Source organism: Macrobrachium nipponense, chromosome 20 (genome assembly GCF_015104395.2).
Source record: "Macrobrachium nipponense isolate FS-2020 chromosome 20, ASM1510439v2, whole genome shotgun sequence".
In the NCBI taxonomy this organism is placed as follows: Eukaryota; Metazoa; Arthropoda; class Malacostraca; order Decapoda; family Palaemonidae; genus Macrobrachium; species Macrobrachium nipponense.
The window spans coordinates 46,333,152-46,350,463 of NC_061089.1; the positions used below are offsets into that span (position 1 = coordinate 46,333,152).

The 17,312-nt window shown below is 38.3% G+C and overlaps 1 protein-coding gene across 1 annotated transcript in view; it reads right to left on the minus strand.

The window, feature by feature from the left end:
- LOC135225630 (3',5'-cyclic-AMP phosphodiesterase 4C-like) overlaps positions 1-17,312 on the minus strand; it is a 123,110-nt gene that overhangs the window by 41,968 nt on the left and 63,830 nt on the right. The window contains exon 2 of the mRNA XM_064264953.1: positions 6,500-6,593. Coding sequence (XP_064121023.1) covers positions 6,500-6,593 — 94 coding nt within the window. The remainder of the gene's footprint in view (positions 1-6,499; positions 6,594-17,312) is intronic.

The window sequence follows — 17,312 nt, forward strand, 5'->3', positions numbered from 1 at the left end:
CGGTCTATGGCTTTCACCTCTTTCGTACTGTATTGCCTACTATATATGAAAAAAATAGTCATGACGTTACGCGCCTCCTACTGTATAAAAATAGAGCGGACGGGGATATTTATAATGCCCTCAAGAGTCTCCAAGATGCCCCTGGGTGCGTGGTATGATATTAGCACTAGGGCTTGTCAGAAATGTATCTACGTATGATGGAATAAGGAAGCCTCCGGTAAAAATAGATAAATAAAAAACAATGGAGAATAGACCTATTCATCAAAATCTTGCTTTCACTTTTAACTTTTCAAAGATAGCAATCTGTTATCCTCCCGATGTCGACCAAATCATATACATGAGGAGGAGACCAAGCTAGGAGTTGATCCACTAGAGTTTAGACCACCCAAGAGGAAACCCACTAGACCAACCCAGATATTTTGCAAGCGATGCCAAACTCCAAACACACACGCACACTCACGCCTCCGCATCAGCTGCGGGAGTCCATCCGTGTTCCTGCATAGCCGGTGTTTGGCAAAAGGTGCATTGTATGGTTTTAGAAAAGATGGAATGATGATGACGAAGCCTTACTGACAGCGCAAGAAAAATGCTTGGCGTGCCACAGGGGGAGGGATTTTGATTCGCAGCAACCCTACGAGTTGTAAACATTAGACCGAACCGACAGGAAACTGGGTTGTTAACCTTTGCTTCTGCTTACCTTGGGTAAAATATTTTTTTTTTCTGTGTCCAGGTGTGCTTCTCTTGAAGCGTAAACAACCGCCGAGAGGCTGGACATTCGGTTATTAACCTTTCATTAGACTTATATTTCGCTGTCTTTGTTTTGGTCGTTTTTAAAATCTTCGAGGCGTTCTCTATACCAACGTTTGTCTCTCTCCTCTCCTCGCTCTCGCTCTCTCCTCCTTCCTAAGAGGTCATCTCGTCTCTCTCTCTCTCTCTCTCTCTCTCTCTCTCAGGCCTTCTTTCCAAATAGTTCAAATTGTTTCAGAAGGTTTGATTGAACTTTTGCTTTCGCTTTCGAAATTATTCATTGCATTTTCTAGAGAACAGTCCACCTCTCTCTCTCTCTCTCTCTCTCTCTCTCTCTCTCTCTCTCTCTGCCCAAGACCCTCGCGAATCACGGCATTTGGCTGCCTTCCTTCCGTTACGCAACGTGGGCACAGGGAAACAGGGTGGGGGGAGAAGGAAAGGTGTACCTCAAGTACAACTCGAGTAAAATATATTGCACGACTTCATTCACTTGAGGCTCAAGTGCAAAGAGACAGTATACGGTGACAATCATTTTCATATAAATTGATTAATCAGTGGCCTTTCTGGCAGGTTTCAGGACAGATTACCATAGATACCCCTATGGGTTGGTTCCACCGTTTCGTGAAGAGAGAGAGAGAGAGAGAGAGAGAGAGAGAGAGAGAGAGAGAGAGAGAGAGATTTTCAATTATGGTAACATCATACCCGAGAGAGACAGAACGCAAATGCCCCCCCCCCCCCCCCCCCCCACCAGCCCTCTATTCAAATAAGTCTTATCAACTGAAAATAACATTAACGGACACACACATGCAGAGAGAGAGAGAGAGAGAGAGAGATAACAAAACAACAGTCACGAAAAGACAATCACACTTTATTGGCCAAAGATAACATCTATACCAAGCATTGCTTCATTATTATAATCGCGCTGTTGCCTGCCAAGCGATACCGCGCGTGTCAACATGCGTCTAAAAATAACTCTCTCTCTCTCTCTCTCTCTCTCTCTCTCTCTCTCTCTCTCTCTCTCTCTCTCTCTCATGACAACTGCTGGACGTATTTTGATCGCTAAATACACACTCGCTTCTCGGAAAGCCTCCTCTCATGTCAGCCAAGAGTCAAGTACGCATGCGCTGTCATGTCCAAAACACACAACAGTTTTATATATATACATACATATATATATATATATATATATATATACATACATATATATATATATAGATATAGATAGATAGATAGATAGATAGCGATTGATTGACAAATGAACAGATAGGATGATTGAATGATTAGCTGGCTGATTAACTGACAGATGAACTGATGGGTTGACCGATTCACTGATGAACTGATTGACTGATATTGATTGGTTGCTTGACTGATGAATTGGCTGAACAGTTTTTTGACTGAGTAATGAATTGATTGATTGAATGAATGACTGATGAACTGAATGATTACTTGATGGACTGACTGATAGACTGATGAATACATTGATTGGTGGTTGACTCTTTGACTGATGAATTGACTGACTAACTGACAGACTGATGAACTGGTTGAATGGTAGACTGACTGACTGATGAACTGACTGACTCGCTGACAGACTAATCAACTGATTGACTGACTGACAGACTGATTGACTGATGAACTGATTGATTGACTGATGAATAAATTCATTGGTCCATTAGACTGCCTGATGACTTGACCACGTGATTATGGGTGACTGACACCGGACTTTCAGTGGAATGGAAAGCTGACGTTAACAAAACAGATAGCTTCTGCTGACGTCGTTGAATTGCAGTACGTTTTGCCTGAAGACGTCAGCACTTGGGAGGCCAGTGGTCGCAATTCGTAGGTCAACTTGGTATAAGAACGACACGGTAAGAGCTGACGGGCGTTTAAAAGTGGCAGGAATATGGCTGACAGGTATTTCGTGTTGTCAACATCTGGATTGGTTGTTAGTGTAATAATAATAATAATAATAATAATAATAAATAAAACATGTGATAAATGAGCAATAATGGTGACCTATAGTCATCATAACAACACTACTATAGGCTTAATGATAATGATTACAAAGCAACAATACCAACGATAAACAACAAAATCGGACTATTAACGATAAGGATAGGCCTAGAGATAATGATTACACAGCAACGATACCGACGATAAATAACAATATAAAATGACTTATAACGATAGGGATAGGCTTAATGATAATGATTACATATCAAAAATACCTACGATAAATAACAATATAAACGACTTATAACGATAGAGATAGGCCTAATAATAATGATGACATAGCAACGATACCTACAATAAATAAAAAACATAATTTTAACGATAAGGATAGGCCTAATGATAATGATTACATAGCAACAGTACCTATGGTAAATAACAGTAAAAACGACTTATAACGATAGAGATAGGCCTAATGATAATGATGACTTAGCAACGATACCTACAATAAATAACAAAAACAGAGACTTTTAACGATAATGATAGGCCTAATGATAATGATTACATGGCAACAATACCTACGATAAATAATAACAATGACTCATAATGAATAGGATAGACCTAGTGATAATGACTGTAAGACAGTGGTTATCGCAAACGTAATGATAACCTAAAAAGCGATTACGATAACAATGATCTGTCGATCACCAATCATTCCGGAAGTAGACCAGAGGGCAACAACACCTGACGAAGGCCGCAGCGCCTTCGTCAGGCTGTGATGACAAATTGCAAAGTCGGGTAAAATCTAATAAGAGTTTTGCAGAAACTGAATCCACACAAATCCCAAGACCAGCTCATGCATTCAACCGTCCAAGAGAGAGAGAGAGAGAGAGTAGGTGTTCCATACGGAGACCGCTTGGTAACATGTTTTAATTATTGCCTTTCTACAATATGAAGCAAAAACAGAGACAGAATTGATGATACGGTTCCTAAAAAAACAAAAAGGAATAAAAAAAATAGCCTTGCAGGAGGTAAAGTAAGAAAAAATATGAAAAAATAGCTTCTCAACAGCATAGCGATAGTGCACTAATACTTCAGACAATAAGTGGGACACATATCGAATGGTTTTTTCGTTTTTTTACTTTTTTAAACTCCCATAACGAAATCGACGATAAGATAATGGTCGATTCAGCTCTCCAGATTTCAAAATTTGTCTCTATTATTTCCCCCCAAAAAACATCGAGGAGGTCGGTGACCGTTGTACTACGTCAAATGGACGCATTCTTGTAACGCAGGCGCTTGGTTATTACACGAAGATGCAGCTTACGCATTGACTGAATTATACATATATTTGGCGTCACATCGAAAGAGATCGCCGAAGTTAAAATTCCATATTACATATATATATATATAGATATATATATATATATATAGATTATATATATACAGTATTACATATATATATATATATATATATATATATATATACCGTATATATATATATATATATACATTATACACATTATTATTTAGTCTAGTTGAAAAATTCATGATTAGAAATATATATATATATATATATATATATATATATATATAATATATATATATATATATATATATATATATATAGCTGCTGTCTACGCCCATTTCTATACGATGCCAATTTTGTGAATAAGGCATCCTCCAGAATTTTAACCTCGGCGATCTCTTCCGATATGACGCCAAATATGTAATTCAGTCAATGGGTAAGCTGCATCTTCAGGTACAACCAAGTGTTTGTGTTGCAAGAATGCGTCCATTTGACGTAGTACAAAGGTCACCGAACTCCTCGTTTTTTTTTTTTTTTTTTTTTTTTTGTTTTTTTTTTTTTTTTTTTTTTTTGAGGGGGAGGAATAATAATAAAATTTTTTTAAAAAATAAGACAAATTTTGAATTCATGAGAGGTGAATCGAGCATTATCTTATCGTCGATTTCGTTATGGAAGTAAAAAAAAAAAAAGCAAAAAACGAATCTGGTAAAAACAAAAAAATTCATGATTAGAAATATGAACAATCTAGGCTATAGTCCATTAATGTCAGTTTCATCATAAATAATTAAGCCTCTGGATATATAAGAAAGGCATTTAATATTAATTTTCTTCAAATGAAACTGAAATACGTTTGATATTTCAATTATCTCAAGGAGATATTAAAACTTATTTCTTAAAATTGTTTTTCCGTAATTAACGCTTGCTACGGGGTTGATCATAAAAAATTTATACCTTTATTAATAATGTAAGAGAGTGTTTTGAAAGCTCTTAGCATATATTTATTATTTATTTAATTATTCTTTTGGGGGGAGTGAACGCTTTCATGCAATGCCCGAGTTCTGGAAGAGCGAGTTCTCGATTTTCCAATATGCTCTTAACAGTCATTAAGCTGATAAGCAGATGGATAAATCACTTTGATTTTTATACTTGTTTACTTTCGTTTAATTGGGTGGTACTATTTATAAGTTTCCAGTAAAAGGGTGAATAAGTACAATGGATGCGGTCAGATAAAAAAAGGTAAAATATATTCATGACATAGATCGGACAATGTAAAACACTCTCGAATTAAAAATTGTTAAAAGATGCTACAAACGAAGCCGTAATTTGTTAAAGGACGACGTGACTTCATTTAAAAATTGTAAAATGTTCTCATAGTATGCCCATCATTGTTCAAGTTGACAAAACTGCAGCTAAAAAAGAAAAAAAAGAAGAAAAAACTATGTCCAGTTACACGTAAAAGGAAAAGAAGAACGTCACTGCTATCATTTTACCTCCGTTTTACGCGAAACTTTGAATGTGTGACGTATTCAGGGCGACCGTCTTTTTTTTTCTTGGTAAAGAAAGTTCTCTTTAGAAACGGCTTCATGAGCGGACATATGGGGACGGAAATAGTGATGAATTTAACCTATTCCTCCTGTCGAGTTGCCAATAGGTAGGTCGTGAGAAACATGACGACAGAAGTAAAAAGGAATTATAGGTATATTAATCTTATATACGAAAGGAAATGAACAATTTTTAAATTTTTTTTCTCATTCGCATATTTCAAACACAACCCCTTCCCTCCTCCTAACCACCAACCCAACCCCCCACCCACCCCCCCCCCCTGAAAAATGATAAACTTCCCCTCGCATAAGGTGAGACTTTCACCCTGACCAACTCATTCACTCGGAGACACTTCCAATAAAAATGAGCGAAATCATTTATAGAGAAATTCGGGGCCATACTTTTATTTCACCAGCCTTCATTACCCGTCACGTCGCTGGGCAAACAATCACTCACAACACCCGAATCTATGTATCCCGTATCGGTACACAGCCTTTTGCTACTTTGCCGTGAAGTGGAGAGAGAGAGAGAGAGAGAGAGAGAGAGAGAGAGAGAGAGAGAGAGAGAGAGAGAGTATATTTCTCTCAGGTTTTAAACCTCCAAGGTCGAGCGCTGGGTGATCCTTAGACGGCGCCAACCCCCTTTCACCGACACTTCCTCTTGCCAGACAATTATTAACGTTTCATGAAGGCAACTAATTGCATAAATCAGAGAGAGAGAGAGAGAGAAAAAAAGGAGAAAATGATTACAAAGGAACGAAGAATTTCCCGCAAAGCTCTTGGCTTGCTACTACACGGGAAGATGCCATGACGTCAGCCCACGTAACCAAAGAGAGAGAGAGAGAGAGAGAGAGAGAGAGAGAGAGAGAGAGAGAGAGAGAGAGAGAGAGCAGGGGAATCCCTTCACAAAGTACTCAATATGCATCAATAAATGACCAAATGTTGTGTTACTCACCCAGGAAAGTGGTGCAGATGAACTCTGAAATCTGGTTGCCAGATTTGCTGGATTCGGAGAAGTGACTCAGCTCTTTGTTCAGCATCCTTTTGAACTGCAAAAGAAAAAAGAGAAAAGACTCACGTTAATCATGAGCGAACACATTCACCGTTGATTAACATTGCATTGTCGCAAGGAACACTTATCCATAGACATCTTTAAACACGATACAGGTTAAGTGATTTATTCCAATCCTAATCTAGACTTACAACCAACTTAACGATTAATCTGATCTTAAAACTGGTCTTCCAATCTTAGTCTAGGCTTATAATTGGTTTTCCCTTATAAATATATATACTTACAACTGGTTTGTCCAATCTTAATTTAGACTGACAACTATGTTTTCTAGTCTTAATCTAGAGACACAGCTTGGTCTCCAATCTTAATCTAGACTGTTAACCGGTTTTCCAATATTAATCGAGATTTACATCTGTTTTCCAAACTTAACCTAGACTTACAATTGGTTTTGCCATGCGGGCTTAGTTCCTGTGGATAAGAAATGACTACAACAGTGTGTTGACTAACCAAATGAACCACATTTTGTATGGCCAACTGCGTACATTTCAAAAGACAAATAATCTTTGGTTAAAGTGCTACCGATAATCTTATCTGTAATCACATTCTCATTTGAAAAGGCGAGACGGTTAAGTCACCTGGATGATTAATCAGAAGAAAATTTTTTTTATCTGATACTAAACTAATTTCTAACATGAGGTTATTTGGAAAATGCTAACGCATTTTCAAATTTCACCTTTGTATTCCGAGAAATTTTGAATTTCTCGGAATAACAAGGCATTCACTAAATTTTTGGCACTAGGATAAAATAAATTTAACTTTTTTATGGGAAATACCCACTTATGAGTATGAATGATATCTGGATATGAATTTTAATGTCAAATGAAATACCAAGGTATTCTGCTAAATTCTTTTCCTAGAGTGGAGTAAGACATTTTGAACAAAAAACGAAATTACAAGTGAAAACTCTCTTGCAACGAGTGCTGTAGAGTTGTGTAATACTGTATTCCGCTGTTTTGGAATGTCAGCTTCGTATTTCATTACGTTCATCATTTCTTTCTGTAATTCATAATCAAATATCAATGAAACTAAACAAATATATACACATACATGCTCATATTATATACTATAGCTATGCGTTTCCATATACAAATATATTTATGCATACAATATAAATATATATATATATATATATATATATATATATATATATATATATATACATATATATGTAAGAAATGACAAAACACTTAGCTATCCTTAACCAATTGTCTCGGTTCATAGGCGTAATTATTTCTTAAGCCCGCCCCCCCTCCCCTCCACGAACGGCAATGACGACCGTACCTTAACAACAGCCGAGTACATGAAGACAGCAGCTTCGAATATTAATCCCAAGAGCGCGATGTGCACGAACGAGCAGAACATGTACACGAAACTCAACTCTTCTTCCTCCATGATGAACAAAAACAGACTGTTCCTCAACCTCAAACGCTTGCCAGTTTTTATGGTGGCCGCCACGGGGCTATTTCTCCTTCGACAGAGAGCAGGCTGTTCTCGGGAACCGGAAGGATTTCCGGGAGGAGTGAGCTCGGCTGCCGCTGCGGCAGAAGAAGAATACGAAGAAGAAGACAATAGAGGCAGTGGCGGCTCTAGACTTAATAGGGACTGATGAAACAGACTCCCAATATCGCTTTGGCAACGAAGGACGTGGCCGGGCCTTTGTTGTTGCTGGTGCAGTTCCTCGAAGGGGCTGGGCCTAGAAGCTTGCAGGCTTTGTTGACGCCAGAGCTTCCCGGTAGCGTCGGCCAACGCGGCTAAACAGAGTTTTCTCCGGACCGCTAAGTTGAGCGGACGCCCATCCGGGCCACCAGAAGCCTCCTGAAAACCACACCCTCCAAGGTCTCCTGTGAGAGGTCGCGCGAGGGGCAGCGCCCCCTGTAGTCATGTGCAGTTAATCTCCCGGAACAGACTCATTACAAAACTTTCCCGAATATCTGAGACGCTTAAGGCCACCTTTAACGCATTGTTGTCATCAGCTGTGACCTCAGGTTGATTGGGTTGGTCATTAGCGTTGTCCCTCAACTGGCACTGCCTCAGGTTCCTCCGCTTTTGGGCACCGTAGATATTTCACGGACTGAAATGCCCAACACAGACAGTTGCATATTCAACTTCACAAGGCATGCAAAACGACCATTAAAACAACTGGGGTAAAGGGACAAATTCCTTTCCTTGAGCTGATTTTCACACTATATATCCGTGTCAGGCATTCTGTTCAAGACTTGGCTTAGTCACAATAATAAATCATGCTCCTCTTGGCACTACGTTTTTGGCACTAATTCAGGGACAGCCGTAGATACTAATCTTACTCCGGGGTGTGAAAATCATCAATGTTTGCTTGAATTCTGTAAACTCACTTCAATCCCTGCTTGGATCCTCCTGTCTAAGAAGGTCATACGAGGATTGCTGGAACCACGAGTCACTTTAAGAGAGACGTACCGACTCCAACGAATACGCCGTTACGTCACACACACGTACGTCCGTCAACTCGACAGGAAACGCATCGGACGCAACACTGACTTGGCCTCTGGTCGCTTTCATAAAAATTTCACTTTTCCTGATGTCACGCGAACACAGAACGTCACCGCTGCAAAGGTACTAGACAAGTAAAGTAGTTCCACAACGAACTCGATCAGTAAACGCCTTGCTCTAAAGACTGAATAAGAAGAGCGAGAATAAGAAGGTAGGCGACTGATCACACGAACACCTTGCCAGTGAGTGAACACCCTCCACTGGTCGAGAGAAGCGTGTGCCCCCAGCCGCGGTAGTGGGAGATATTCGACTACGTGCGTGCGTACGTCTGTTTCGTCAGGAGGCACGGGGCACTGTATCTCTCTCTCTCTCTCTCCCCCTCCCCCTCTCTTCTCTGTCTCTTGCTGCCTCTCTCGGAGTCGGAGAGAGAGAAAAATGGAGTTTACGAAATCTACGGCTCAAATTAGCCACAAGTCACATCGACGGGAGACATCTTTTCCAAGAACTTGCGAACAACACCTAAGCAGAACGGCGAATTAAACCGTGACAATCGCGCAGTATTTCCTCAGGAAGAGATACAAGATAGAGAGAAAGAAAAACCTGACGTCCTCGGAAATATTACGAAGACGCCAATTTCCTTCAAAACCAAAGCGAAGGGGGGCCAAAAAAACCTTGGACGAAAACATAAGGCTGTTCATCAGGAGCCAAAAGCAACACTGCTCTAGATCGATGTAAGCGGTCGTGTTTAATGGGGTCAAAGGAATTTCTTATTTTTTTTCTGGCGATGCTGTGATATGGGCGTTCATCCCCCCCCCCCCCCCCCCCCTATCCAAACCTTTCCTGTCTAATATTCGCTAGTAAAAGAAACATGTTAAAACCAAATGAATAAAAACTACAGGCCAATTAATAACTACGATGATTATCGTTATTACATGATCAAGATTTGACCTTTCTTAACACTGATTCAATACGTCTCATATGCTTCTGATAAACACACACACGCACACATACACATCACATACATATATATATATATATATATATATATATATATATATATATATATATATATATATGTGTGTGTGTGTGTGTGTGTGTGTGTGTGAGTGTTTGTGTGACTTCATTTTCTTGAGTTTGTACATCGATCTGGTATCACAATGAAAGCGTTCAAAAACCGAAGAAGAATATTTATTAACAAACACCTGTCGCCATCACTATACAGCAGAAATTTCGGAAAATATACCTGCACTAAAAAAAAAAAAAAAGTTAAAGATCTGTTAAAAAAAAAAAAAACTGTCCAAGAACCCCGGTTTAACAGCTTGTCCAAGAGCACCCGTTGAAAAACTTGTCTGAAAACATTTGTTAATAAACAAGCCATGAAAAGCATTCTTGAAAAAATCTGTCCAAAAGCACCAATTCAAAAACCTGACCAAAAAAGCCTGTTACAAGACCTCTCCGAAAACTCTTGTCAACTGATTTGTCTAGAAACACCTGTTAAAAACCTCATAAAGAACACCTGTTAAAAACCTGTCCGGAAACACCTGTTAAAAACCTCATAAAGAACACCTGTTAAAAACCTGTCCGGAAACACCTGTTAAAAACCTGTCTGGAAACACCTGTTAAAAACCTCATAAAGAACACCTGTTAAAAACCTGTCCGGAAACACCTGTTAAAAACCTCACACACAACACCTAGTTAATAAAAGACTGAAAACACCGGTTAAAAACCTCCCACAGAACACCTGTTCAAAGGCCTGTTCGGAAATACCTATTAAAAACCTCCCAAACAACACTTGTCAAAACAAATGTCCAGGAGCACCAGTTAAAAACCTCCCAAAGAACACATGTTCAACTGCTCAGAGTGTGACTACTCCGTCGACGTAAGCAGGCGTTTATAACTTATTTTCTGTCCCTCTTTCAAAAGATCCGTGATCCACTGGCCCTCTACTTTTGGACGCCAATTGGGCAGCAACGTAATCGAAAAATACGGGAACAAACTAAATCGCTAAATAAAAAATTACCTTCGTAACCATTCTGGTGAATATCTAGGTCGAAATCGATGATTTAATGCTTTGAATAATATCCACTTTCTGGCGAATACCGAGGTCGAAACCGAGGATTTTATGCTCCGATAATAATCACTCTTCCACAGCCACTGCCCAAATACCCAGTGAACTCGAATCTGAAACGTGAGAGCGCATTTTCTCTCTTTAAAATGGACTTGCAAGAACAAGGCGCGGGAAAAATCTTAAATACAAGAGGACACCCACGCCAACCGACGCGCACACAATCATATCTCTCCAATACGACCACGTTCCAAGCACCCACACGCCCTTTTGGCTTCTTACTCAATTAATGTGACATACCCATATATGCCCAGGGAAGGGTGGAGTCACAAACGATGCAATTTTAAGAAAAACGCTGCGTCGACGATCGTATTTTAAGCGAATTTCACTGGATCGTATCCCGTGGGCATTAATCAGCAACAGATTCTCAAACGCGCGGGCCTAGGTCAGACTATCAGACTAGTACCTCTTGGCGCATAGGTCTATGAGACTATTACTTCTGGGCACTTAGGCCTATGTGAGGCTATGAGACTATTACCTCTGGGCGCATAGGCCTATGTGAGATACGAGACTATGACTATAAGACTATTAGCTAAGGGCGCATAGGCCTAAATGAGACTATTACCTCTACGAGCATAGGCCTATGTGAGATTACGAGACTATTACTTCTGGGTGCATAGGCCTATATGAGACTACAAGAGTATTACCTCTGATCGCATAGGACTACTATGTGAGTTTATAAGTCTATTACCTCCGGGCGACGGGGTTTTATAAGGAAGAATTTGAGAAAAACTGTTTCAACAGCAACTTGCTGAATTGAATGAAGACGAACAGAAATACATTGAAAGCGATATCTCAGGAGATCCCACTATTTTCCCAGTTTACCGAGTATCACATATTGAAGAAGAAGAAGAAGAAGAAGAAGAAGAAGAAGAAGAAGAAAATAAACAAGACCTCATCCTCTCCATCCCGTTACCGGATATAGATGGGGGATGAACAGTACCACATCCAGGACGACTTAACCTCAGTGAAACGAAAACCAGGAAGACTTGATCTGTGTGTATGTGTATGAGAGAGAGAGAGAGAGAGAGAGAGAGAGAGAGAGAGAGAGAAACGAGAAACGACGACGACTTATCCTTAATGGATAAACGATCAGGACAACTTGACCAAGGTAAAAAGAAACCAGAAATAAAAACATGAACGACTTAACATCAGTTAAATAAAACTAGAAATAAAACTCAGGACAGGGTAACATCAGTGCAATAGAACTACATAGATAAAAACATGACGACTTAACCTCAGCAAAATAAAAACAACGACGACTTACCATCAGTGAAATAAAGGGAATCCCACACGAAATACCACCTATATAAATAAAAATGAGGAAAAAGAGTAGTAAATGGTGGTGTGGGTGTCCTACTGTACCATTTACGGAGTAAAATGAAACGGGGTTCTGGGAGCGAAGACACATGTTCTTCCAAGTATTGAAATCATTGCAATCGCCGGGTCGGGAGCAACATTCCCGTCAGAGCACAGTGACGTAATGCCAGAGTAGACGCTCCTTCCACCTCGGCCAAACACACCCCCAAATCCCTTGAGGGGAAGAGGAGGGCGGGAGGAGGAAAAAGCAAGCACTTATGAGAAGACTAGACGCATATCCTAATGGTATTCAGTTTTGATTCACAGCCTCCGGTGCTAAATGATTCTTGGAAAACCGCCATCCCAACCTCCGCCTCCCAACCATCCCCCTCCCTCTTTAAAAGTTTAATATCTGAGGACTAAAACCGCAAGGCAACACTCGGAGATGGAGAAACGAGAAGGCTATTGCTTTTATAATCCCACAGAGCAGGTCATACACAGGGATCCGTGACGTCAAGTGATGTCAGCGTTGTTCTCCTCTGATGACTCAGTCCCCCCGCAGCAATCTCTCTCTCTCTCTCTCTCTCTCTCTCTCTCTCTCTCTCTCTCTCGTTTTAAAGAACTGCAGAATTAACAGTACTAAATGTATGTGACACGTGGAATAAACTGCCACCAGTAGTGGTAAACAACAATAGTGTAGAAGAGTTTAAAAGAAAGCTAGACAAAATCATTAGGACACTGTGAATGCACAGTAAAAGCTGCTCCTACAGATAATTGAGCACACGATGTCACCGCGGATGGAGTAACAAGTCTTTGAAACATCTTAATCCTTGTAACTCCTTGTAAATGTGGCCATGTGATTTAATTGTCAACGGCGCGGACATATAAATAATGTTAATTGTATACATTTATTATTACGAGATAAACTGTTTTGATAAAAATAATGACCAAAAAAGATGAACAACTGAAAGCTGAATGTGAATAGACTACAGATAAGTGCACACGATTTTATAGACATCATCTTTTGCATGTGATAATCCTGAATTTTTACGTCAAGAAATTAAGGAAGACTGGAACAGGGATGGACAAGGTTCTTGAGAGAGAGAGAGAGAGGAGAGAGAGAGAGAGAGAGAGAGAGAGAGAGAGAGAGAAACGACAAGAGTTGGAAGGTATCAGCATAACAGAAGTTAGTAACATCCTTCTCTCTCTCTCTCTCTCTCTCTCTCTCTGTGTGTGTGTGTGTGTGTGTGTGTGTGTGTGCTATAGCTAAATGTCAAGAGGGGCAGGGCATTCAAACTCATACTTATCCACTGGAATCTCCATCCACAAAGGTAAGTCTGAGAGGAAAGACCTTAAAAGGCTGCTCTGGGGTAACATAATATCCCCTTGAGGTACGACGCCCAGGAGTAATGAACGCACTTTGACAGCCTACGGTATAAGTTGTCGTTTTTGGAATGCTCTCTGTCTGTCCTTCTCTCTCTACGTCATTGGACGGGGGAGATAAATGTAAAGAAATAAGGAAGATAGGCAACCAGAGAGAGGAATACACACCTTTGCATAGCTGGACTTTCATGAATCAGCACAGCTGGGGAAATACCACGCTAGAGGCAAAGCTCTCTCTCTCTCTCTCTCTCTCTCTCTCTCTCTTCTCTCTCTCTCTCTTGTTCATTTCCAACAACAGCATACACTTATCCAGGAAACTACGTTACAGAAACCGCCAATTACAACACGAATAACTGTATCGCGAATCAATCACTCAATCAAATGAATTTTTTTTTTTATTTCATGAAGGAAAATAAAACGACCGAAAAAACACCATTCCCTTTCGAAAGAGTGTTCCAGAACGCACGCGCGTAAAATTTCGCTTAATAGGCAGCTGTCTTCCCAAGTGACGACGCACCTGCACTTGCATCTGTTCTTTGTAAATAAAACTCCATTCGATGTTTTGATGAGTAAATGACGTGATAAATCACTTCAAAGAACCCAACATGACCCATAACATTTTTTTTATCCATTCAAGGTCACGAGAAAAACAAGAAGGCAATGAGGATTTTACACTTCTAAGATTCACGAACTGACGAACGGGAACGGGAGCGTCAGATTACCTACTTGAACGCAACTTGAAACCGATCCGGGGAGAGCCAGATTCAACGGGTTCAATCTTAATAAAAGTGCCTCTTTCCGCATTATCTTTGATATTAAATAGGCTATGGCAACAGAAAGACTGACCAACAAGAACTTATGCTCTTTCTTGAAACTACTTTCACCACTCGGCTGAAGGGAGGAGGGGGAGGGGGAGGAGGGGAGCCACAGGACCTTCTGATAACCCCCCTCCCCCCCTCTCTCTCATACACACAAAGCATTATCATATAATTATCTATAAAGCAAAAACAAAAACCCCATTCTGGTAATTAAACAAATCAAAAAACTTAGAGAGAGAGAGAGAGATGAGAGAGAGAGAGAGAGAGAGAGAGAGAGAGAGAGAGAGAGAGAGAGCATGTGTCCATCAATGAGCATCCACTACGTAGAACAGCTTACTACAAGAAATGACATGAGTCACAACATGCCCACCACGTGCTCAGCTATGGCCTCAACCTTCGTGTTATAATACAACTTGAAGATGTATCTCATAAAATCGCCACATGTCCCTGCGCCAGACATGAGTCTACGTACAACATAGTATATTCATTGGAAGATTCTCTGTAGGTGAATGAATTAACTTAGTAGTCAGGCAAGAAAACGTAACCTTTCTTAATTTGTGCGACTAAAGAAACTAGTCTGAAAATAATATAAACATTGCTTCGTCTACATTAATAATAATAATATAATAAATAATAATAATAATAATAATAATAATAATAATAATAATAATAATACTCACTTTCAACATGAACCTCGAAATGCAGAAATAAATTCACATTATGAAAGGGTATTTCATATTTCAAATATATTTGTACCCCCCATACTACTTGGTGGGGAATTTGTTTTTCTCCAATAATAATAATAATAATAAATAATAATAATAATAATAAATAATAATAATAATAATAATAATAATAAAATGGACATATAGGCCTAGATGCCTACACCATACACCAGTTAGGACTTACACACCAAGTGTGTAAAGCAGATCTGATTAATTCTACAGTCAGCACAGATCCAGTAGGCCTAGGCCTACATAAAAATTTACAGGTAGGCCTGTCGTGTGCCGGACTTAATAAAATGGATCACGACTTCAGTAGGGCAATTCTTCGGTAAAACAGAAGAAAGAAGAAGAAGAAGAAAGAAGAAAGAAAGAAGAAAGAAGAAAAGAAGGAAAGAAAAAGAAGAAAGGAAGGGACGATGTTGGGGAATTGAATTAAAAAAAAGTAAAAAAAAAAAGGACCTCAAGTTCTAAGGTTAGGGAAACGTGTAGCTACTTGAATGCAAAAATGACCGTGATACTAATGCGACCTTTTTAAAACTGTCATGGCAGGAGAAAACATGGATCGTTAAAATATATATAATAACTTATAAAGTACATTTATGTAATATATATAGTCCATATATATAGATATATATATCATGGAGGTAAACAATGATAAACTATATATATATAATATATATATTTATATAATATAATTATTATAAATATATATATTATAAGTATATATATAGATAATATATATTATATATATATATTTATATGATATATCCTATATATATATATAGATATACTATATATATATATATAATACTATAATATAACCCCTATATATATATATAATATAATAATAATTAAATATATAATATATAAATATATACATCATACTTAATATTTAATAATAGATTATATTACATTATTATTAAATAATATATTTATATATATATAGATATATAAATATATATATTTACATATATATCAATATATATAGATATATATATATAATCCTATATATATATATATATTTTAATACTTTATATATATATATATATATATATATGTATATGGGTGTGCTCATGAGCACGTGTAATACTCAGATATACAATACAAACAGTTTGTCAACAAAACACACAAGTCAACCTCCCCAAATAGTATATCCTCTCACGACCTCATAAAAAAACGTAAGACTACAGATTACAGGAACCTATCAATCAATCAATCTTGAAACCGGGCGACCTGCTGACGTAAGAATGAAGTGATAAACCCCCCTCTAGGCCACAGCCCTGACGGCCGAAGATCAAACTTGCATAGGCCTAAGCGAATGATTCTTCAATCGAGGTGTGAGTTTCGTTTGTTTAAATGAATTCTCAGTGAGAAAGTCAGTTCTTTGTTGTTATTATTATTATTATTATTATTATTTTATGATATTATTATTATCTATTATTATTATTCTATTATTATTATTATTATTATTATTATTATTATTATTTTTATTATTATTATTATTAAAGGGGGATAAGTACATTTTTCTTTGGTCATTTATTTAGAGTCGATTATCTTGATATGGAGAGTCTAGGCCTCGGCAATGAGGCGTTATCAGATAAATAAAAGCGTTATGTGACGTCAACATTTACTAAGAGAGAATGTGTATGTATGTACAAGTATATTTATACACACACACACCACCCAACACCACACACACACACAACACACACCACACACATATATATATATATATATATATATATATATATATATATATATATATATATATATAAATATATGAATGTCTTTTCTACTGTAATACAACAGTATATATGAAGCAGCAGGCCCATAAACACTATTTTAATGATGCAACCACATATTTCGAGGACTTCCTTCTG